The sequence below is a fragment of the Barbatula barbatula genome (assembly GCF_947034865.1).
Source record: "Barbatula barbatula genome assembly, chromosome: 9".
Classification (NCBI taxonomy): Eukaryota; Metazoa; Chordata; class Actinopteri; order Cypriniformes; family Nemacheilidae; genus Barbatula; species Barbatula barbatula.
This window is the reverse complement of record NC_136772.1, coordinates 3465663-3490235: the sequence shown is the minus strand read 5'-3', so window position 1 is coordinate 3490235 and position 24573 is coordinate 3465663. Positions and strand designations below refer to the sequence as shown.

The following is a 24573-nucleotide window of genomic DNA, read 5'->3' as shown; positions in this document are numbered from 1 at the left end:
CCTATTTTGTTGTCTCAAATTATTGTGATACTGAAAACTGTATCAATGTCATTGCATTAGGGGTGGGCAATATATCAAGATTTAAGATAAAAACAACAGAATATTGTGAATATGTTGTAATATTGAAAAGTAAGGATATAGTGCAGAAGACAGCACCAACAGGCAATGTCCCTCCTTTACGTGTCACAAAATGTAATAAAATAGCGACAGCAAGCAACAAAGATGTGAATCTCTTTTCTCACAAAATTTAAATTCATACCAATCATGCTTTTTTCTTGTTTTAGTCCCATTGACATCTGAAAAACCCAGTTTTTCAAAATTACCATCTATTTATGTGTGCTTGTGCAATCCACTTGTTTTGATATGCAATGACATTTAGTTGTGGCTTAAAATGTTTGAATGCTAAAGCCAATGTACACAGAACAAAAACACATCCCTGAGCTTCAATGAGCACAGTCAACCTTTCAAATGTATGGCAAAAGTCATCTTTAATCTTGTTTCTCCAATTATTTTGAATCAACAGCAAAAAATACAATTGGGCAATGGATACGTAAAATACAAAACACCCCGAAACTTTAACCGCTAAAATCATTTTGGGATCTCGGAGACCGTCGACATTACTACGAACGTTCTTGCTCAATAAGCTGTATGGCAATGTAAAGGCTATGCAGAAGCACACAGGTGAGAGTCACAGTGAACAAGCATGGTTCAATGTTGGTACACCAACACGACTATCACGATTTTCGTTTGATCTTCTTTAAAGCGGCTATCTGTGGCTCCTAGGTGATCCATCTCTGCCTTTCTCCACTTTCCTTCTGGTTTCGCTGTATCTGTGAGAACGCCTGTTCTCTTTGTCCGCCCTCTCCGATCCGTTCCTGTAGGAGTCCCTGGAGTCGATCTCCTTGCGACTCCTCTCCTGCGACTTTGACCTTTCCCTGCTTCTCCTGAGAGGCTCCTTCTCCTGGCTTCTCCGTCTGTCTTTGTCCCTGCCCGCGTGAGAACCGCTTTTGTCGTTATCCTTGTTCCTGCGCGAATCCCGCTGCTTGTCCTCGGAATCCTGGCCGTGTCTTTGATGTTTCTGGTCCTTGTGTCCTCTTGCAGGATCCTCGTCTCCTCGTTGTCGAGCAGGAGGCGACTCCTCCACACGTCCCCTGCGGCGGGAATCTCTCTGGTGGTTATCGGATTTGCGGCGGTCTTCGTCGCTTTCGTCTTGCCGCCGGTTCTCGAGCCTCTTGCTGGGTCGCTCCTCCAGAGGGGAACGCTGGTTAGATGCCTTGCTGGAACTCTTGTCCTTGTTTTTCTTCTTGCCTGAGACCTTCTTGCGTCTCGAGTCAGAATCTGTATGGAAAAAAATGAATATTTTGTAAGCGTTGAAAAAAACTATGAAAATAAAAACTGTAATAAAAAAATTCAGAAATATTAACAATTTTCAATAAAAATATGATACGGTGGTTATATAACGCTGTTGTCTTGATCCTAAATCACAAACTCTGATCTGCTTAAAAGAAGTCATATTGAGCCAACTACTGACTAGCTCACAGCCAGCAAAATGCATTAAATATTTGTCCCAGCCTGCATGAGCCCAGGGCACGTGTTTGCTGGAACTGCAAGTGACTATCATTCTTGAAATCCTGTAAACCTATAAACAACAATGAACATCCATAAAACTATCGCAGATGAGATGATAAAGGCCTGACATCACATATCTTCTAAAAGTGTTAACTTCATTAACAGCCTCATGAAACAACTGACTTCACTTGAATGGCTTGGGCTCACAGATTCCTGTCACAATCTGTCTGTTCTCAAATCTAATTATATTCACAACGCCGAATCCAAAAGAGTTTATTTGCATACAGACTGGGAGAGGGAAGAATTTATAACAGTGTTTATCATCAACTGGCTATCCAGAACAGCCCAATGATGAGCAAATCTGGACATATTTTCAGATTCTAAAAGAGGACACAGTGTATCTGAGAGAAACTTAATGTATTATAGAGAGCAGGTTCATGAGAAGTTCGCCAATTTAATGAATTTGTTTGAAATCCCTCCACAACAATCAAAACAGAAAACAAAGTCTACAAATATGTTAAATATGACCATTATCACACCTTTTCTTAATCTATCTTGAGAGTGTCTGATACCTGAAGAGCTGCTGCTGGAGGAGGAGTCTGAGGAACCACTGGACGAATCGCTGCTGTCACTGTCAGAAGATGAGGATGAGGAGGATTCTGAAGATGATGAGGAAGAAGAGGAAGAATCCGATGACTCCACGTCCTGTGTCTGGGTCATGATCATCTTAGGAGCGTTCTTCAGATGTTCTCTCAGCTCATCCCTGAGGAACGACAGAAGAAAAACATCAGTGGCGGTTTCATGAGCATCAGTCGGCTTTCGACTGCTTATCGTGACACACCTACCAGACATCTGTAACCTCAGCGAGACTTTACGTATAAACATTCAGGGGAAGGTTTTATCCAAAGCGACTTGCAGTGTATTTAAGGTGTACATATTTATTTGTATGCATGTTTCATGGGAATGAAACTCATGATGTTTGCGCAACCAAATGAGCTACAGACACAAAGTTAAAACCATAGAGAAACTTACGTGAGACCTCCGAGACCAATAGATGTGAAGAAATTAATGGCGAATCTCGTGTTCCTCGGATTGTCACGTGGGAACAGACCCTCAAAGAAAGGCTGCAACGTCCTGAGAAAGAAAAACAAATAAAACGGTCCATTTGACTGTTCGGAAATAAACACTTTACTGCCGTTTCATCAGATGAAATCCCACTCTGCACTTACATGTCCTTAAGTCTCTCGTTCAGTTTAGGCAAACCCAAATAAGCGCAAAGCTCTTGGAACAAAATCTTCACAAAGATGCGACTGGAAGATGTTGTTGTGTCTTCACTCATTTTTACACATTCGAGGACCTGAAAAGACAAACCATTACACAAAAGGCCAAACAATCTCAGTCTAACCCCACATACTGTACATTAACTTATCAAACATTAGCATCGGTAAACCAATAACGCGTCAGGACATATAGATGAGGTGCTTTCTGAAACATAATTACAGCTTGAAAGAACATTACAGCGTTATGTTTAAAAAGGAGAGATACGTACACTCCATGGTATGGAGTCCGTGTAGAGCAGATGAGCGAACATTCGAGCGACATTGCGCAGTTTGTTGGTTTCGAGACGGTGGATGGTTTCGTACTGCTCCTGAAAGATAGCTTCAAAGCTCTCCATGTATTCTTTCTTCAACATACAAAACCTCTGCAGAAAAACACAGTTGGTGAAAACTCAAGCAAACATTGGAGAACACACATTTACCACTTAAAATATTCAGAAATCTAAACCGAGAAAAATGCTGCAATTCCATGACTTTGGAACTACTGGCTTGTGAAAACAGTTTATGAAAAGTCTCTGTAATAAACTGGAAACCCATAATAAAAAAAACTGTTGCAGTTTTTTAAAAGAAATAACTATTCATATTTCTGTTAGATGTTCTATCATGTTTACTAACAAGTTAAAAATACAAGTAAGTAAACCAAAGCCGTAAAATGTCAGGCCTTTTAGCGTTGTGGACTAAAAATGCAATCTATATCCTGCAATAACGCTGATCGTGAGACTGACTTACCCCAGCGAGAAGGCCGAAGAACTTCTCGTATGTTCTTTGCTGGGCACAACAGTCCAGAATCATGTTGCACAGCTCTTTCTGTGGAAGAACAGACACATGGGAATAAGACATCTTAAAAACAAAGCATCAGGGGATGGAGCCCTTTACATAAAGATGTAAAGACGATCACAGCACATTTGACATGACAAACTGTTCTCAGCACCCCTTCACGGTACTATGAGCTCAATACTCCATTTAAAACACAGTTTTGGTGAAACCCCACATATCTAAAACAAGTAGACGAGGGACATAAAGAGCTCTTGAGATGGTATTAGGGCTTGATGTGATCATTTTTACTCTTTTCTAGCAGGTGCCTGCAGGCGGAGAGGCACATGTGTCAGTTCTAATGGTAAAGCGTTCTGAAAGGTGTCCCGTCACACCAGCCTCTCACATCAACCCCTCTTCATCTCCATCACTTTATTTCATACCGGTTTGAATCTTTGTGAAACAGAAAAGTGTGCACTCATGAACTTCATCCACAATTGCCTCAATCCATCAGCAGGCAGGCGATAAAAATCATGGTGGACGTGGAAAAAGATTTTGCTGAGGTTATGTCAGGTAAATCCCTTAAGGGCTGGAACCCCTAACATGAGGGAATAGCATGCTTAAAAACACCATTTAGCCCTTCCTCCTTCGCACCTGTGGCTCACCTGATCTCAAGAGGACAATGCAGTGAACAGCCCAAACATTTCCGACTCCCGTCTCTAGATCCAGATGCATCCATGCAGTTAGAACAAAGCCTGATGGATGACACTGGATCAGTCTATTGATTTCATAACCTCATATCATCAGAGGAGAAAGACAGACAAGCACATGATCAATTTACAAATTTAACCGGGATGGCCTGCTGTCTGGCACCGAATTAGAAATGTGCTGAAAAAAGGGTCAGCTGATGACCGAAGCTGGGAAAGCTGGGAGACGGTGACAACACTTCAAAAACAATTCATAGCAATGACATGACTGTGAACCCTCATATCACACTTTCACATTCATGAACCATACGCCCCCCCTCTCAAAAACCATCTCAGAGAGATAACATGTTCAAAGCAGTCATTTGTTCTCCAGACCTGCAGCTCATTTGAGCTCCAAAAGTCAAGATCTCAGTTGATGCTGTGATTGACACAAACCTGATCGATGCATTTCCTCCTCAACATAAACCATTTCTGAAGAGATCAATGATAGGAAGAGAGCGAAAAAGAGTCTGTGATGTGAAATCTGTAATCGTGCACAGCGAGACTGTTCTCACAGATGACTGGCCATCTGCTCAGTAAAGATTGATACAAAAAAATGACAAAACGACATGAGGCTTAAAGACCAACATGAAGAACAAGAAACATTAAAAGAGATTTAATCATTTGAATGAAACTTTGACAACTCCAGTCCATTTCATTTACTGTGGAGTAAATTAAACCGAAAGTGTAAAATCACAGCCAGAAGATCAATAGCCACTTACTGCAGTATATCCACAACACAATAACACTTCGATAGAGAGAGCAAAAAAAGCGTCTGCAATCAAAAAACTTGGGACAAAGCGAACTCTTACTGTTTTTCAAGTATGAAGCAATAAAGAGCTGAAGATCGCAGACCCGACTGAGTCCTTTGAACATGTCAGACACAGAATAAACTCGGTCAGACACAAAGCAGCTTAACAACTACAAAGCAAGAAGATCAAATCATCCAGAAAACATCAGCAACTGAACAACCAAACAAACAACAATAGAATTATGAAGACATGGTCGACCCAAAAATATTGTATAAAGACCGTTCCAAATTTTCACTTCATATAAGCATTTCTAGATGTATTGTGGTCATTTCAGTCCAGTGTCTGTTGAATGTCAACAAAATCAAACCCCAGGAGTGACATAAAGTCATCCAACAGCAATGTGAATTACTGACAGCATGACAAGACCTGAACGCTGTAAAGTTTATCACATAGGAAAATCTTTTTTCAACTTTCCTAAATACATCCATGAGGTCTGAAAAATACAGAGCATCTTTTCTGTTATTTTGACCAGTTTTTATATTTTCTGCGTATAAATACAAACAATATTTGTATTTACAATTTTGGAGAAATAATTCACAGAATGAAACAAAAATGATAATTTACCTTAACATCCCTATAAATAACTGTTCACAGGTCTCTTAAGTTTTCCCACGGATGTATATATTAAAATCCCAAATGTTGCATAAAACGCAAAACAAAAAAGACTTCATCTAAAGCCTCAGCATTTTAACCGTTAAATTTGTACAATTGTTTGCAGTCATCCTATATGAAACCAGACCGCTCTGCACTTTCTACACATTCAGAATCAATGACACAAATAGCGGCAACAAAGGTTCTTAGCAAAATGAATCATGGTTCGATTAATGCATCGCCCTGTCTCAGGATAAAAACAGTCAAAGCGTGATTCATCCGGAAACGTTCAATCCATACGCTTGGATTCCATGAGGCCGGGGCTGGCGGAGACAGAAATGCGAATATGTGAATAACAAACAGCCCATCTGTGAAGTTCCATGATTCATCCTGCATTCATAATGTGTTTTTTGCTAACAAGACCAATAATCGCACCATCAGCTCTGCTGCCAGACAGCGGCTTTTACACGTCCATCACATCATACTCACTAATTCTCAACAGGTCCCCAAAAAAGATTTTACAATCATCTCTTAAAGGAAAAATGCGGGTGGACTGCATTTTTTGTTGGATGTGACTGGAGGTAATGTTTGCTGCCATTTACAATGTAATGTAAATATCAACAGAGCGAGTTAAAGCGTTTACGGTGTCACACGGCATGCTTTGGCCTTTCGCTTCTAGGGTGAAAAATAATAAACCTCAGGAGAGAATTAAACGATTGCTAGAAACTCTATAAAAATGGAGAAACAGTGAGTCATCGGGGCTTAGTCACAGCAAGACAGCAGTTTTAGGAAAATCATTTTCTTTGGTATAAAATGGAAAATTCTTGGAAAGGTATACAGTTTTTTCAATGTTTTGTAAACAACAGTACAACCCACTGAACACAGTATTCTCCTGCTCTCTATACTCTCATTGGAACTCTCTTCGTATACAATATAGTATCTGACAAACGTTCTGACATGCAAACAGAAAACTTTTTAGTTTTTTCTGTTTCCCACCTTTTTGAAGAATGTAAACAAACTCTAACAACAGCGACCCCACCAAACAAACGCAGCCGTTCCGGATTTTAAGCAACATTCTGATCTTTGTAGTTATATTTGTCACAGTCAAGCTAATGACATCCTCTGGTGGGATTTTCCTTCAACGGAGCGCTATGACAGAAAATGTCATCACAAACATTTGGCCTGGAACTACAGCCGATATGACAGTTGTCTAGTTTCCTTTTACGAGACGCCCACACTTCCTGACGATACTTGCGTGAAATACAACTAGAAAGAGTTAAATCTAACAAATAATTCCCATCAATCTGTGAATCCATTAAACGCTTTGCTTTCAAATCATGGTCTTTTACGAAATGTCACACATTTACATTTAAGCATTTGGCAGATGCTTTTATCCAAAGCGACTTACATTGCATTATCCTATACATTTGTTGCTAAGTATGCCCTGGGATCGAACCCACGACCTTGGTGTTGTTAACGCCATGCTCTTACCACTGAACTACAGGAAAGCGTAGAACCGTTTTAAAATATTTCCAGGTTTCCATATGGGAACCCAGCCAGATTAATGGGTAGAAACAGCACTCACTAAAGAGCGCTCAAGGACAGTTTATTCTGGTGTGAATGCTCGAGAGGGTCAACACAGCAGGTTCCAAGGACCCAACAAAAACACTGCATACTGTGATCTCGTTTCAACTTAATGACATGCCTCCCATAGTCCATCAATCATACAAAAGAAACGAGGCTGACATGAAGTCAAGCCAACATCAAATCGGATATGTTATACAGTTGAAAGAAAAAGTATGTGAACCCTTTGGGCTTACTTGGATTTCTTCATAAATTGGTCATAAAATGTGTTCTGATCTTCATCTAAGTCACAACATTAGAGAAACACAGTCTGCTTAAACTAATACCGCACAAACATTATACGTTTTCATGTTTTTATTGAACACAACATGTAAACATTCATAGTGCAGGGTGGAAAAAGTATGTGAAACCCTAGGCTAATGACTTCTCCAAGAGCTAATTGGAGCCAGGAGTCAGCCAACCTGGGGTCCAATCAATGTGATGAGATTGGATGTGTTCATTAAAGCTGCCCTGTCCAATAAAAAACACACCAGTTTTGAGTTTGCTGTTCTGAAGAAGCATTGTCTGATGTGAACCATGCCTCGCACAAAAGAGCTCTCAGAAGACCTACGATCAAGAATTGTTGACTTACATAAAGCTGGAAAGGGCTACAAAAGTATATCTAAAAGCCTTGATGTCCATGTGTCCACGGTAAGACAGATTGTCTACAAATGGAGAAAGTTCAGCTACACTCCCTAGGCGTGGTCGTCCTGTAAAGATGACTGCAAGAGCACAGCGCAGAATGCTCAATGAGGTGAAGAAGAATCCTAGAGTGTCAGCTAAACACTTACAGAAATCTCTGGCACATGCTAACATTTTTGTTGACAAATCTACAATAAGGAAAACATTGAACAAGGATGGACTTCATGGGAGGACACCACGGAGGAAGCCACTGCTGTCCAAAAAAAAACATTGCAGCACGTTTGAAGTTTGCAAAAGAGCACCTGGATATTCCACAGCACTACTGGCAAAACCTTCTGTGGACAGATGAAACCAAAATTGAGTTGTTTGGAAAGAACACACAACGCTATGTGTGGAGAACAAAAGGCACAGCACACCAACATCAAAACCTCACCCCAACTGTGAAATATGGTGGAGGGGGCATCATGGTTTGGGGCTGCCTCAGGCCCTGGACGGATTACTGTCATCGATGGAAAAATTAATTCCAAAGTTTATCAAGACATTTTGCAGAAAAACTTAAGACCATCTGTCTGCCAACTGAAGCTTACCAGAGGATGGACGATGCAACAGGACAACGACCCAAAGCATAGAAGTAAATCAACAACAGAATGGCTTCAACAGAAGAGAATACGCCTTCTGGAGTGGCCCAGTCAGAGTCCTGACCTCAACCCGATTGAGATGCTGTGGCATGACCTCAAGAGAGCGATTCACACCAGACATCCCAAGAATATTGCTGAACTGAAACACTTTTGTAAAGAGGAATGGTCCAAAATTTCTCCTGACCGTTGTGCAGGTCGGATCTGCAACTATAGGAAACGTTTGGTTGAGGTTATTGCTGCCAAAGGAGGGTCAACCAGTTATTAAACCCAAAGGTTCACATACTTTTTCCACCATGCACTATGAATGTTTACATGTTGTGTTCAATAAAAACATGAAAACGTATAATGTTTGTGCGGTATTAGTTTAAGCAGACTGTGTTTCTCTATTGTTGTGACTTAGATGAAGATCAGAACACATTTTATGACCAATTTCTGAAGAAATCCAAGTCAGCCCAAAGGGTTCACATACTTTTTCTTTCAACTGTACGTAAATGCAATGTAAATGCCTATAATAAAGCACTCCAATTGGTCAACCCAAATTCCAGATTACACGTTTAAGATATCAAGCTCCAATAATAACTTAATCATCAAACAGTGATGTTAAGGAAACCGGAGTAGTTCTGGTGTGGTTTGTGGGATGAGGCGCTGTTCCCGTGTAGTCTCAGGTGTGTGTGTGTGTGAGATGACGCAGAGGGCTGTGGTAGGTCTGGATATGAGCCAGGATCTGGCAGATCTGAGTACAGCTCACTGCTGTCAAACTGGCAAACATGAGCACTTCCTTGCAATGAGGTCATCATTGATTCATCTATTTACGGCTTGATTTTCTTGCTTAAAGCCTACAGATCAAAACATTATCAGACCGATAAAATCTTTATAAACAGTAGTCAATATTCCTGAAGCTGCCTTTATAGTTCTCTACATGTTTCATGAAAAATATCACTGCATGCATTAACGGCTCTTATCATTGGTTTGAAGACATGGTGTATGTTTGTATGCTAGTAGGGCAAGAGAAGATGCATTTCCCCTCCTACGCTTGTGCACAGGACCAGAGAGATGTAATGCAGACATTTGTAAGATGCTAACCTCTTACACAACCTCCCTCAGGCCTGCAAGTACAACGCTTTCATCCGATTCACCTCACTGACTCCTTTCTCAAATGACCAAAAGAAAGTGGGGGAAAGGGTCTTTCTATTAAGGGCTGGTTCGTCTTTCTCACGGTGTATTTTGTTGACTTAACATACATGCCCCGGGGACAACATACATGCTCATCAGCACTTGAGATTTTATGATCTAACAACTCAGTCCATATAAGAAATGGCAGAAATCTCATACTTGGAATCGGATATCTTTTAATAAGGTCGAACAGACTGATTCAAAGATTGAAAGGTGAAAAGCAAGACTGGTCAAACAGACAACAAAAATGTATGATTATAAAAACTGTGTTTAAAACATTTCGTCACTGCCTAGCCCAAAGCAAATTAATTTGCAGTTTGGCGACATACAATTCAGATGGCCAGAAATACTGAATTTTCTGCACCATCAAAGTGATAAAAAGCTGCCGCGGCACTGAATCGCAGCTTGACTCGTGAAACAGCGGGGTGATGATCACAGGCAGGCCATTTCATGAGAAAAGCATTTGATCAGTTAAAACAGGATGGTACACCCAGTTGTCATTAGCCAAAACAGCCACTTTTCCCCTCTGTGAAACGGCAAAACAACGATATTAAGATGACAAATGCTTCCCAAGTGACCACAATAGCGCAAATTACCTCTGAATCCCAAAACAAATATTTAGATGAAGTTAAAAGCTTCTGATAAACAGCTGTGCGCAAAGACACGGAAACCAAGACAGACCGGCAGAGCTTCAGAAACAATGATAGTGTTTATTTACATACCGTTTGGCTCTCGGGGAAATCCATTTTAATTAGCTTGTGGGCGCATTCTTCGAAGTCCAAGCTGTGGAAAAGCAAAACGAGAAATTGTTAAGTTGTACATTGTGCATCTAAAGAGACGTTTTATCTCAAACAAGTTGATCCTGCTGCCTGTCCTGGGTTTGTGGATTTAGTTTTTCAGTGCTTCATTTTTAAGATTAAGATTTAAATTGGCTTTCAAGCACATTATATTTTGTGGTCTTTCTGATTTGACAACGCCACAGCCAACATGATGTATTTCAGCATAGTTTTCAGTCTGAAACAACACAAAAGCAATAAATAAAAAACTTTGCGTACAATACCATACACATTCTATTGTGTTGGTCGCTTGCAAACACCGCATCCTGACAACAGACACGTAGTATGGCAGGACAGTATACTATGGATCAGGTCATGGGCTTCACATGTCTTTCAGACATTTCAGTCAGCATTCTGCATCTATTGGTTAGTTTCACAAACTGCTGACAAACACAACCTCTGTGTCTCTGTTCTGCCTTGCAGGAACACCAAACTCGGCTCACAGTCTGGACAATTTAGTCTAGCCAATCCGAGATTTTTTTTTTCATATTTCTTTTGTAAATAATATATATTTATATAGACTGCTCAACAACTGGAATCTCTGAATGATGTTTAAAGTGCAGGGCCAACCAAAAGAAGACAGAGGTGACACTACAAGTCACATAGTGCACAGTTAAGCGTGTTTTTTACTACATATTTTGCCTACAAGACTCTCGGTAAATTGACTCTGTAAGTTGATATATTCAACACATTTTCTGCCCATATTTTTTGAAGTAGCGATTTGGCACCAGTATCGAAAAAACCAAACAATACCCAACCCTAGTGCTCAGGAGCCTTGAGGCGATGAAAGGTCTTTCACTTTCTCCTGTTCTATGCGATGGACGCCTTTTAAAAGCTTGAAGTCAATGGAGGTGGAACTGAAGTGCAAATAAAGCACTCTGAGGGTGCCTGCGAGGGCAGAACGGTAAACACCTAGCGCCTGATGCAACCTTAATATGCCGTACATTTCCATGTGACTATCATATACATCCTAACATAAAGGATATCACATTCTTAACTTATTATTTGATTGAACTGTTGTTTCGTTTTTTCTAAATATTCTCCTTGTCAAAGAAATTAAATTAAGAAAATTAAGAAAATTTAATTTACGTCTTCTAACAGCGGTTTCTGATCCATGACGGCAGCACACGCCTGCTACTCCTTGGTGTCAAAATTAAATTAAAAACATCTAATAAGAAAGAATCCAATCTGTGCACACAGGAACCCCGGGGGGCTTCAGGGGTATAGGTCTCCAACCAAAACAAATTACTTAAAAAGCAGCTTGTTTTAAGATTTAAACCACAAAGCTTTGTGGGGTCTCATCCATGCTCATAGGATTTCAATGTAGATTGTTTTTCAATTCCGGCCAAAATTAAACTTTGCAGACTATTTCTGGCGACCTTTATAGCACTTTCCATTCTGCTGATGGATGCACAGAGACGACAGTATCCTAGAATCACATGACACACACTCACCTTGACTGGATGCCGAGGTAAACTGTTCGGCGGAAGGCGACCAGGTTCACCTCCGTCTTGTCCAAAATGGTGACTTTCTCTTCTTCTAAATGAAGAAAAGAAAAACAATACATTAAATGGGCGAGCAAGCCAACAACAATCACAGGCAGTTTTTTGTCATATGATATGTCTCCCTCCAGAGGTCAATAGCACTTGTTCTTGGTGGAGTTATTTTTACACTTCACGGGACGCTGGTGAAGGTGGTTTCTCAGCAGAAGCAATTATCACAGCTAAGCCTCGTCTGGTCATGGGAACGGGACATAACTGCCACAAAGACACGCGGCTCGTAGCAACTTACATTTTCACATTACAATCAAAGAGACGTTCTAGGAAATTGTAATATCTATAAATAGCAGTGTCTGGCAATGTGTTGGAGGCTTTATCTACAAGGTGCTAATTTAACATCCTCCGTTCTAAAAAAGAAATCACTATATAACAAGGTAACCATACTGTAATATACATTTGCTAGTTTTTAAGCTTCATGGTTTCACAGTAATTTGATTAAATGTGTTACAACATTATCCCTGCTTTTGACTGCTTGTGAGATTTGATCATATGATGAAGGTTTGCAAAAAGTGTATAATGTAAAAGATAGAGCAGTTTTAGCAATGGTGGACCCGACAGCAACAGTCTTACTATTTCACAAATATAATAGAGATTCACAGAAGAAAAAAACTCTCAAGGTCACAGAGATGAGGGAAAAAAGCCACATAATGCCCAAAACATGTATTAGAAGGCAAACACTTTTAGACATGCAATGCTAAATCTTATGCATGCTTGCATTTAGAAATCATTTCAGATTAACAGTTTCAAAAGCAACAAGGATCTTGCTGAGACACATTTATCCACCTTAATAACATCCACATTTAACATCACATGCATTTAAAGTCGATTCTATCACCCCCTTGAGTCATGTAGTTTGTAACCATCAAAGCAACGATAACAAGACGCTTGTTAAGTACGAACAACAGCATCAGTGAAAAATTAAACGATGACTGTTTTTAGTGCAAAAAACTGAGTGGACCTAAAATAATAAAACACTAAATAGACTCATATTACACGGCTCAGTGGAAAACTTGATTCTGATTGGCCAGTCGCGACATTTGCAGGTTCGTTATTCCCTGATAACAACCTTATTTTGAACATTTTCTATGACAAATCAAATATTTAATTTAATCATAATATCGTTCTTTACTTTAAAATCCAAAATAAACGGCTTTTCCTTGCAGGAGGTCTGCATTCGGCAAAAAATATTTCAAATTTTTTCATGTCCATTATTTGTCTCATGGGATAATGTACAAGCAGCCGGCTGTTATCGCGAAATAAGCCCCTTCGGTGTGATACAAGACCCTTGACCTTCGCATGTTTTATGCTGTTTATTCGCAGCTCGGGGACCCAGGGGACCACATGAGCAGGATTATCTAGGAGAACTGTCCTCAAAAACCCACACCCACACGCAAGAACAAGGCGCATCAGGTAGAATATAACAGCACATTACTCATTTATGTGATAACTCTGAAGATTCATATATACCTTCAGCAGCCGCCGCCTCTTCATCTTCCTCATCATCATCTTCATTTCCGCTGCCGTCAGCCTCATCGCCAGAGCTTCCCTCGTCGAGGATTTCTATGGCATGAAATGATCGCAAATCAGTTTTTGATCACATTTATTTGCATGCATTTGGCTTTGAAACTTGCTTAAGTATGTGCGTTGCCTAGAAATCTGACTCATATGTAGACTTTTATTACAGCGGTGAACCTCGGCAGTCCAAAAGTCCACATTAACTCAAATTTCACACTACCTATGGTTCATTAAAAAAGTGATAACCGTAACGCATAAACACACTTCTCATTGCCTAGGTCTCCCATTGGTACTAGGTCACTTTTCCAATGCTGAATGATTCCATTAGACTTGCTTCTCAAACCGTAAGTTGCGTAATCGTCACCTATCTAAAAACAAGCTTCTGCAATTGTCACATTTAAGGGCCACCATTTAAGTATCATATGGCCATCTTCAGTCCGTGTCCAATTAGCATACAATTAAAATGCAAGTGCGCTAATAGTGATGCACGTCATTATTCGATGGCGATGATGAGAACTGGGAACACATACAGCAAATGATTCATTAACTCACCCCGTTTAATTGTCTTGTACTTCTCTTCGTTCTCCAGAAAGTTGGGATCCAATTTGAAGACATCTGCAAAAAGAACATTGTTGATGTAAAGCCGACCGTTCGTTTGCAATTACAATTTCTGCAGCAATTAAGTCGATGCCAACGAGATGTATTCAGAGGCAATTACCCATAAAGAAGAATTTACTGTGTATTAGTCGTAATGCATAAATGAGCTTAATGGCTGCTCATGCACCCTAAAGGCCCGCTTGTATGAATTTTCAATTAGCACGTCTCATGAGCCTCAAAAAATATGTTTATTCATAAATGATATAAACATTATAGACAGAGGCTGAATACTCAGACTTGAAGCATCAGTTACACACAAACAGAGATGGGATTGCAGTGTCAACTTTGAGAGAATGGAGTTATGGCTTTCCTCTTGGGTGGCTTTAGAGAAAAAGATGTCATCCATTATATTGGTATCAGGGTAATTAGCTGAACATGTGAAATGGAGGGCCGGCAGGTTAGGTGTGTGTAAGGTAGACAATGTCGCTTGCTCAGCACCTCGGCAGGAACGATGATAACAAGAGCCATTTCAATACATTCCAAACTCGATAACGGGTAAAATGATAATCGTGATTAATTATCATGATAATGTCGGTTTAAAACGTTTTTCAGTCACTTCAGCATATTTATTGCACTTTCCTAAACACTCATCCATTACAATTTCTGACCTTATCATGATGATGTTTTGTGCTTGCTATTAACAAATCTATATTGCTACAATTGTGTCAAATTAATCGTGGAAGGCAAAATTTGTTATCAAGATTAAAATATGATTAATCCTGAAGCACTATACTTCATTATTAGGGATGTAATGATTCACTCAGCTAACAATGCGATACGATTCACGATACGTTTCCAAAAGGAGTTGAGCCAAATTAGAAATGAACAAGTGCCTTTGATAATTTCTTAAATGCTGCACAATTCTTAGTTAAATAACAATATTGTTTATGTCAAATAATAAAACGAAATGTAAAACAAACTCCAAATCAAACAAAAAATTAATAATACAAAAGTATCTTCGATAGAAACAAACTAAGACTTTGTGCATTTTTTTAAGAAATATCAGCATATCCACCTTTTCCAGGTTTTCAGTAAACACAGCATCGCTTCTGTTCAAAACATTTATTGCGATTTATTTAACATCTCAACGGACATAAAGGGAACCTCCGCCCAAAAACAAAATTCTGCCATTACTTACTCACCCTCAGGTAGTTTAATCCCTAGGACCTTCGTATTGCCCCAGAATGCTAATTTAAGGTAGTTTTGGAAGCTTCAAAACTTAAGCGCTGAAAGTGCATAAAGACCTCGTAAAATAGTCCACGCGACTCGGGTGGTTCAGTATTATTTGTATAATGCGACAAGAATACTTTGTGTGCGCAAACAAACAAAAGTAATGATTTTATGAAAAAACCTGATTTAAGTGTTAGATGACAGTGCGTCCGGTGTCAGCATTGATCGACGCATGCGCGTGGTGCTGACACTGAATGCTGTCATCGCCACATGCATGCATCTGTGGCTCTCTGGAATGCGTGCTATGAAGTTTGCTTGCATTGCCATCCATGGAGGAGTCAGAAAGCTTCCAAAACTACCTCAATATGCGTTCTGGGGAAAAACGGAGGTCTTAGAGTTAAACTACGCGAGGTAATTAATGGTAGAAAGGTTCCCTTTAAAAATGATAGTTCCCCCACAAATGTGAACTCGGTCATCATTTACTCGCCCTCTTGTCATTTCGAACCTGTATAGCTTTCTTCCACAGAACACAGAAAAATATATTTTGAAAAATGTCGTTGACTGAACAGCGATGGCAGAACTTCTCCTTTAAATCGTTATATATTATAGTAGATTTTCAACCTCCTCACAGTGAATCATTACATCCCTTTCCATTATGAACGATATGTTTATACATTTGTCAAACTGCAAAGTTTTAATTGACAAAAATAGCTCACACAATTTCTTGCATTAAGTTGCATTAAACTTCATAACTACTGTACGTGTGGCTGATCTTACTCAAGATGTCTTCCTGGTTGTACTCGTCTTCCAGAGGGAGCATGTGTGTGAACTGGTCCTCTTCCTCCACCAGGTCGAGCCCGTCTGGAATAATGGGGTGGTCCTTAAACCCATCCTTCCTGATTGCAAACATGACCTCTATCATGTACTGCACACGCTTGTCGATTTCCGACTCGTGCAAGATGTTCCTCAGACGCTCAAAGATGGCTATGAAGAAAAGAACAGGCGTCACTGAAAGTACTACTGCAACATCAATCACAGAACTCAAGGAATGATTGTTAGGAATATACCATTGATGCCACGGGGGGAGACCTCTGTTAGTTTCAGACCACATTCTTTTAGAAAGCTGATGGCCACCTCTACGCTGTCATCAGTTGGTCTTTCCAACAGCAAGGTCAACATCTCCAGACACAGGACTTCATGAGCCTTTGGGCCAAAGCGAATTAAAAAGACGTCAGCCAAACATCTCTAATCTTTTATAGTGTTAACCCAAAAATGCTGATAAAAATGTGCATGTCACACTTTAAACAGAAGAACATACCACATTCTGGTTGATGAGATGACCCACAAACTTGGATGCTGTGAGACATTGTTGCTGAAAAAAAGAAAGAGAGCACAAATTAGAAAATGACATTAACAGAAACACCACTAGAAAGCAATGTCCCACAGTCTTACTTTATCGTTCCTCCTGTAACCTTTCCGGAAATTGAGAATGAGTCTCTTGAGGATGAGTTCCCCAATCTGAGGAAACTTTGAGTTAATGATGGCCACCACAGCAGAGTACACATGGGTGAAAATGGGAGAGGCGGCCTGGGCCTGAAGCGTAGATCTAGCCAGAAGACCCCTGAGAAGACACGACCACGACCATCATTGTTTTGAGACAAGACATTAAAACAGATGAGAACAGTGCTACTGTCGGCCATCTTTACCTGCCCCTCACTATGTTCTCCTGCAGAAGCTCTTGAATGATGTTGCCGATGTTTGAAACGTTGACTTTGTTGATCAGACCATTGATGGACTTCTTCAGGGCTTCCCAGCTCATTCTTTGATACTGCAAACTGAAGATTTAAAACAAAAAGTAGCAGTTTTACAATGTTGAATTTAGACTTCTTTTTACCTCCCAAGTACAATTTTAAAGTTCAAAGTTGTTCCTTCAGCCTGCAAACAGCTGATGGCGAGCTGAAGAGCTGCTATCTTCCCACCTGATTCTCTGCCCTTATTTGCTCTTGAGAGTAATCTCTGATGTATTGTCTCTCTATTTCCTATCATCCAGTGTCTGGCCTCAAGTGCACGACACGACTGCACTTCTCATGCTATAGATATCTCTCCCTGCCCTAAGGGACGCCTCTATATTTCCTGGCTGGTGACCTCCATTCCTCTGCATGAGGAAATGAATCGATTCTCTACTGAATCCATATGAATTCATTTCCCGCCACATATAAATCACGATCTATTCTTATCGCGACGTCCAACGGGGCTTCATAATCAATAAAGTTGCAGAAGGATGAACAAGGACCACCGCTCACACACGGCTATCAGTCGATATTAACTCACTTCATCTTTTAAAACTGTAATCTCAGATGCAAATTATCAAATTAAAACTTTGGTCTACGTTGGTCTAGTGACCTCAACAAAACTAAAAATAACACACATAAAAGAAGCATTTTGTGCGTACGTATCCAGCAGCAAAACACTTTGAACTATCCAGCTTAGATGAAATGTGCATCTCCCCTTTAAGTCCCTGACGGTTAAAACATTTCTTCTTTTTGGGAAAGACAAAAGTCCTTTCAATTTTAAATAAAGAGCATTAAAACTGCACAAAAAACGATCAGCGTGACTATGAGAAAAGTTAGTTTAGGGTCACCACCCTCTCAGTATGGCTCTTCTCTAACTGTGAAACCAACCTGCTCTTGTCAGTGATCTGAGCCTGCATCATGCGCAGTTTGGCTGGTGGGATGTAGGCCCCACCGGTGCGGGTGAGGATGGGGTCCAGAACCTCCTTCCTCTTCTTCACCGGAGGCTCCTCTGTGGGAGGGTTATCACTTCTGCCTGGTGAAGTCGACCTTTCCCTCCTCCTGTGTTCCCAATCCCTCTCTCTGCTGGAGCGCCGTTCGTAACGATCGCGGTCTCCGTAGCGATCTCGGTCTCGCTCGCGCTCCCTGGACCTGATACAACCAATAAAGGAGAGCGGAGATATATCAGAACTGTACGGTGACATATTTTACATCAAATCTGTCAAGTATAAATATCTCTTACCTACGACCTCTTCCATAGCGATCTGGAGGAGAGCGGGATCTTGAGCGAGATCTGGAGCGAGATCTTGACCTATGAGTTTTCTCACTTCAACAGAGACAATTTGTTAAGTTTGAAAGATGCTTCAGAATTCGGGAATAATTTCGTGAAGCTGGTAGAGACTTATGAAAGACTTACTTGTCCGGTGAGGAGCTTCTTTGTCTGTTTTTGCTCTCATCATCAGATGCACGCTGGAACAGACAGATGCGGTTTCATAAATACATTTGTACACACAGAAAAATCCTTTAATCCTTCAAATCTAAGTATTTCCCCAACTGCAAGCGTGCATAGCGCACAACTCTCCAACCACTCTTTGCTAAACTGTACTGCATTTGATTTGAATTAGCGAATATCTACACATGAAAATGAGTTATGCGGCTCACCCTGATATGTGTGACACTGCTCTTTATCCTGTGTATTACACCATCATCGCTGTCATCTTCACTACTGTCTGAGTCACTCGATTCCCTCGCTTGGGGGCTGCCAGCTCGTGGACTACCCTCTTTGGAACCAGATCCCTCACGTTGGGCCGATCCAGGACGACCCTCACGCTGGCCCTCTGGAAAACAGAACATGAAGAACACAAAGCGGACATTATTAACAAAACTAGTCATGAATAATTGAACCACAGGAAAAAGAGAGGGAGAACATTAACTATTAAACTTCTGTGGAGAATACATTTTACAGAAGAGCGAATCTCAAATCTGGAGGAGTCAAATACAAGTTTTGGATAAATGCATGCAAGCTTCTTGTCAATTCTTTAGTGACATTCACACCAAAAGCTGACGCATACATAGAACGTTGGATATGTGATGGGGATTCCATGAAATACTTATAAATAGCTTGACCCGTGACTCAACACCTGCTTTTCCCCTGTGAATCCCTTTATCAGTTCAATCACAGCTTTTAAATAAAGGGAACAAAAACACATTACATTCAGGGCTAAATTCAATTTTTTTCAGGAAGATTTTGCTCTCATGACACATCACAACATGCATACAATGTGATTTTAGGGCAGAAATCATGAGACCGAGCGGAATAAACTGTTACAACTTTTTTCATAAAAAAGCCTTCAGAAAACCTTTATTCTGCCATTAAGAACCAATATTCCACTTTATGTCAATATGATGCTGGACTGGAAAGCACACTAGGGTATAACCGTATCAAATGTGACAAATTTAACCACAACGATACACAGATCGACCACTTGACGCAGTATGCTATTAGGTGAATTGTGTCCTTGGGTTTACGGGGCAAATTAGAAGAAATAGCCTTGTCTATGTGGACAAATATCCCTGTGCAGGTGTCAGGACTCGCAGGCAGATATCTGATTTGCAACAGCTCAGCAGAAAAGATTATTGAAAGCATTTACCGGACGATAAAACAGACTATAAAGGTTACTGAAGTGAGACTGTTGTTGATGAGCTTCAGAGATCAGGGAGCAATAGATCAGGTAGAAACGGTGTCTCTGCATTGCTGAACTGATGCCATAGAAACACACGCATGAGACACATAGACTCACTATTGTTCAACACCTGAGCCAAATATTAGCACTAATATAGCAGAACATCAGGAACAATTTCAAAATCATCTTACAGGGCTGTAAACATGCAATGAAAAAATCGGTCTGTGCTAATAAATGTAATATTATTTAATAAAAATAAATGTGTAGCACGCAGGTGTTTGGCAGGTGCATTAGAAAGAGCCGCTTGTTTGTGCAGAGTGTGTTTGTCACTGTGCTTATTCTTGTGTCAGGTTAACAAATGGCCCACCGCTATTTATTTTCGTTTTTGCAATTAAAACTTGTTTTCCTGCTGCATAGAGTCCATTGATGTAGAGCCCTATGATCAGTGTGATGAGGGGAAAACATGGGAGGAATCACGAAAGCCTAATCCTACTATTTCTCCTTGTTCTGCGTGTCTATGAGTGAATGAGTTGCACACTTTATCATGTTACAACCGTGACACTCGTGGATTTATCTGTATCTTACTATACGAGGACATGAACACAGGACCTTCATCCAGAGTTGTTCCAAGTTTATTTTACGAGCATTTCACTGTTTGAGTAAAGCTACTGTTACACACTGAAAGTCAAGCGTTTACAAGACGACCAGCCTTTCATGGTCATTAAGCTGACCATTAAAGTCAACTTAATTTGAAAACAGATGATAAAAAAATTTGTAGTAGACACTATAGTGTACTTTAATATATACTATAATAATGTACTATGGTACACAGTAATTTTACAGCAGTTTAATGTAGTGAATACTATAGTATATTACACTATTTTTATGAACAAAATGCATTTACTACTAAGAAAGTAAAGCATTGAAAATACAGAACTCAGACAAATTAAAAAGTAAAAAGCTAACTTGGGCAAAAGAATACATAATTAGATGGCCCAAATTTATCTATGTGTATAATGCTAATATCCCCTTTCAGTTACATGTTACTGGTCCATATATGTGATGACCTACACTGTTTAAAAGATGTTAACAGACGTATACTTGTGCAACAACTGTTTGGTCTGTGCTACAAAACTGTAACCTCTGTAGCACGGGTGCTTTGTGCAGAAAAAGTAAACGTACGGCCCTGATTCTTACCAAAAATCTCAGGCTGTACCTATGCCATAACTAACCTCAATTTGTAGAGTGAAAAACGGGTTCTTTCATGAAGTTTGTAGTAAACATGCTCTCCTCGTGGCTATTTTTCACACCAAGCATACAAGCGGGACAATCTGTGTGAATCTGCGACAGGTGCATCTATAGTGGAGCATTACTGTCACATTATTCATCCTTTGTGCTGACTAAGAGAATGTAAGAAGTGGGTCTCGGCTGTGAGGAAACTAGGTTTACGTGGCAAAGTGATGAAGCATCAGTTTCTGTAATCAGAATTTTTTCCAGTTTGTTTTACTGGAGCTAAACACCAGTTTATTTTAAACCAAAGTAATCACAGGGGTTGTGACTAGCAGAATGTCAATTTCCTCAGATTTATAAAAAATGTGTAAAAAAAACTAAGTGTGGCATCCTCAAACGTTTTAAATATCATTTTAAAACAGGAGAACATGACATGGGTATAATGTAAATGCAGAGCCATTTCTCATGAATAATATGTTTGCCACATTTATTTGAAGCTCTTCGAAGGTGGCAATGGCTTACAATACAGATCCAACTTAAAATCATCACAGCCGCTCACCACCAGTCCTCCTGCGGTCATCACCATCACTCTCTCCATCCTCAGATGAACTTGTGCAGGCTGTCCTCCGCCGCGCATCCATTACTCCCGGGGCGGCAGACTAGAAAACAGAGCAAGGACACGGAGTAAGAACAGTCTAGTAAAAGTACAACACAGAAAGTCTCAGTGGATGTGTGTGCGCTGTGACGTCAGTCAGTGTACTAGAAAGAAGGCTAAGAAATGGATTTCTAAATAAAGAACAAAAGCAACAACTGTGAATATATATATATATATATATATATATATATATATATACCAAGCGAATAAAACTGCAAAAGCAAAACTCCCATGAGTAAATCTGCATCTAGTACTGCGGTAATTGCCTGAGTCTCACAACAGCAGTAAAGCGTCACTTTCTCATCCCCATTTCAGTGGACATGCCACTCACAGCTGCCGGCAGCTCCGTTTCAATCAAAATTCAATTTGCTGTTTCAGCAGGACGGGCCGGAAGCAGACGTGCGTGTTCTGCTGCGGTGGTAATGCGAGACTCTCCGTGCTGTTCCTGTAACGCTTGTAAACCAATGAGGGTTAAGATGGGAAGACGAGGAGACTTTTTAGAATAGCTATGAGATTGCCTTCCTCCGCATACAAATCGCAAGATGTTGAGATTATCTGTCCCCTCCGAGCCAAATCTGAAGACATACACAGCAGGTGACTCAAGTCATTTTGCAAGCTTATGGAAAGAAGGGGTCCTTTCAACATGGATTTTCTAGGAGAGGAAAGGCAGGGTGGTATTTCAGTGGTTTTATAGTATGAGACTGCTGAATGCTCAAAAAATAAATCATTCAGACAGAGAGAGAGAGAGAGAGAGAGAGAGAGAGAGAGAGAGAAAGTAAAACGAGAGCAATATCAGCACCTAGATGAGACAGGTGTGGCATTATGGTAGGATAACAAATACATCACAACCAAGGACATCTTGTGTGTTAACCGGTAATTTTTTGTTATACTGTTTATACCACTGTGCGCATATACTTGGCAGGATATCACTAAAGAACAGCGCCATGTTATCTAGTGAAAGCAACGAAGAAACAAATGAAAACTGGGATAGTGCAAAAAGTGTAGCGCAGAAGCAATTTATGGTCTCTATTAGACCATAAACTGATAAATACAACTATGGTGAGCCCTGATCATCGACTTATGAATTAAACATTTCTTAAAGTATCCTTTAAAAACAACAACATCTGACTACTTCACACTGTGCTTGGAAGCAAATAGCGAAAGAAGGATGATAACACACATCTTCTATTTTGCTAAATTGATCTGAAACTATTATTTGTAAAAAACACCATAAAAATGTATTTTAAACTTCAAGATGTTGATATAAAACTGTGACATTAGATATTTTTTTATTATTTAATATACTGTCCTGTAAAAATTGCACAACTGCATGTACCAACATATTATACTTTTAAAATGACGTGTGTTTAAATAAAAGTGTGTTTCGGTGCTGACGTCACAGACACACTTTTTGCGACACTAAAATTGTGCTTTATAATATTTGCATTTTAATGGTGAGTTTTATCAAGTAACATTCAGTCAGTTTTTATCAAACGCACACATTCTTTAGGTTTCGTTAGATAAGATAAGTATACAAAATATAAAAGAATAACATTGGCGCACATAATGCAACTTTGTGTATCATTTAACACTGTTAATAAAGTTCCTAAAGAAACATTCCCTATTAAAAAAATACAGATAACATTTAAAACGTAATGTTTGTTTTGAAAAGAATAAGATACTGAAGCTGTTGATATTGTTTCTTTCACGGTCTCAAACAATTTCTCTTTGGAATTGTATTTTGGCGTCAGACATAATCCGCTGTTGAATCGCACCAGTGGGCTTGTAAACGAGTTCATATAAACGTGTATTATTGTTTACTAGCGGTGCTTATGTCTGTATTACACACAACTGATTTTCAAAACGCTTATGTCGCGCCATCTGCTCCATGTGTACGGGCCCATCCCGCTAAAACCCATCGAAACAGGCACATGACCACCTCAATACCTCCGCGCCGTCAAAAAACAAATGCCTGCAGATAAACCCGTTAAAATAATAATGTTTGTACCTCGTCTTCAGACGCAGGACTCATATTAATACCCGTTCCGGACTCGTTTGACTCGGTCGCCATCTTTCCAGTCTTGTTCCGGAAGTGATGCTACGGATACCCGCGTGTAACAAAAGAAAACGCGTGTCACACAACTACCACAGAACTTTTGTGAGATGATTATCACGCCTTGCTTAACAATAATAACAACAACGTGCCTGAAAACACATGTCACAATAACATTATTTTACACTACATTAATGTGTAGAGGCGAATTTCATGTTTTGTCCAGAGAACTGTACGTTTAATTGAATCATTAACGAAGAAATCCAAGTGATGTAGGCTATCCATTGTCACAACAGTATATAGGCAGTTCTTCGGGCTGAAGTTCTTTTGACTTGAAGAATGAAAATAGTAAAATAAGATCAGATAAGTATACTTAAAAGTGTTTATCATAAGACATGATAATGATCTGATAATGTCCCTTTAATCATTCTTCATATGTGTGAAGGCTAGTGTTTTATGTTCTCTAATGTCACGTTGTTCCTAAAGTGGTCAAACACTACAGAATACAGAAAATCTGGCATATAAAGTGTAGTTTTCTTA

General features: G+C 39.9%; 1 protein-coding gene across 1 annotated transcript; it reads right to left on the bottom strand.

The window, feature by feature from the left end:
* Positions 1 to 469: 469 nt before the first annotated feature.
* On the bottom strand, positions 470 to 24178 carry cwc22 (CWC22 spliceosome associated protein homolog). Its single transcript, XM_079464438.1, has 21 exons — positions 23989 to 24178; positions 21885 to 21984; positions 19074 to 19249; positions 18829 to 18881; positions 18655 to 18738; positions 18303 to 18563; positions 17328 to 17456; positions 17074 to 17242; positions 16940 to 16993; positions 16689 to 16824; positions 16399 to 16605; positions 14347 to 14409; positions 13747 to 13839; positions 12175 to 12259; positions 10607 to 10667; positions 3636 to 3713; positions 3119 to 3271; positions 2799 to 2926; positions 2602 to 2703; positions 2142 to 2332; positions 470 to 1338 (listed from the first exon to the last, which is right to left on the bottom strand). Exons 1-21 carry the CDS (start codon positions 24049 to 24051, stop codon positions 767 to 769), a joined length of 2958 nt encoding a protein of 985 aa, XP_079320564.1. The 5' UTR covers positions 24052 to 24178; the 3' UTR covers positions 470 to 766.
* Between the last annotated feature and the right edge of the window lie 395 nt (positions 24179 to 24573).

Coding starts and splice junctions, on each gene's coding strand:
- cwc22 (XM_079464438.1), bottom strand. CDS start 24,051: ATGGCGACCGAGTCAAACGAGTCCGGAACGGGTATTAATATGAGTCCT. Junction 18,739..18,828: donor AGAAGCTCCTCACCGGACAA/GTAAGTCTTTCA, acceptor TCTCTGTTGAAG/TGAGAAAACTCATAGGTCAA. Junction 1,339..2,141: donor CTCCAGCAGCAGCTCTTCAG/GTATCAGACACT, acceptor TTTTCCATACAG/ATTCTGACTCGAGACGCAAG.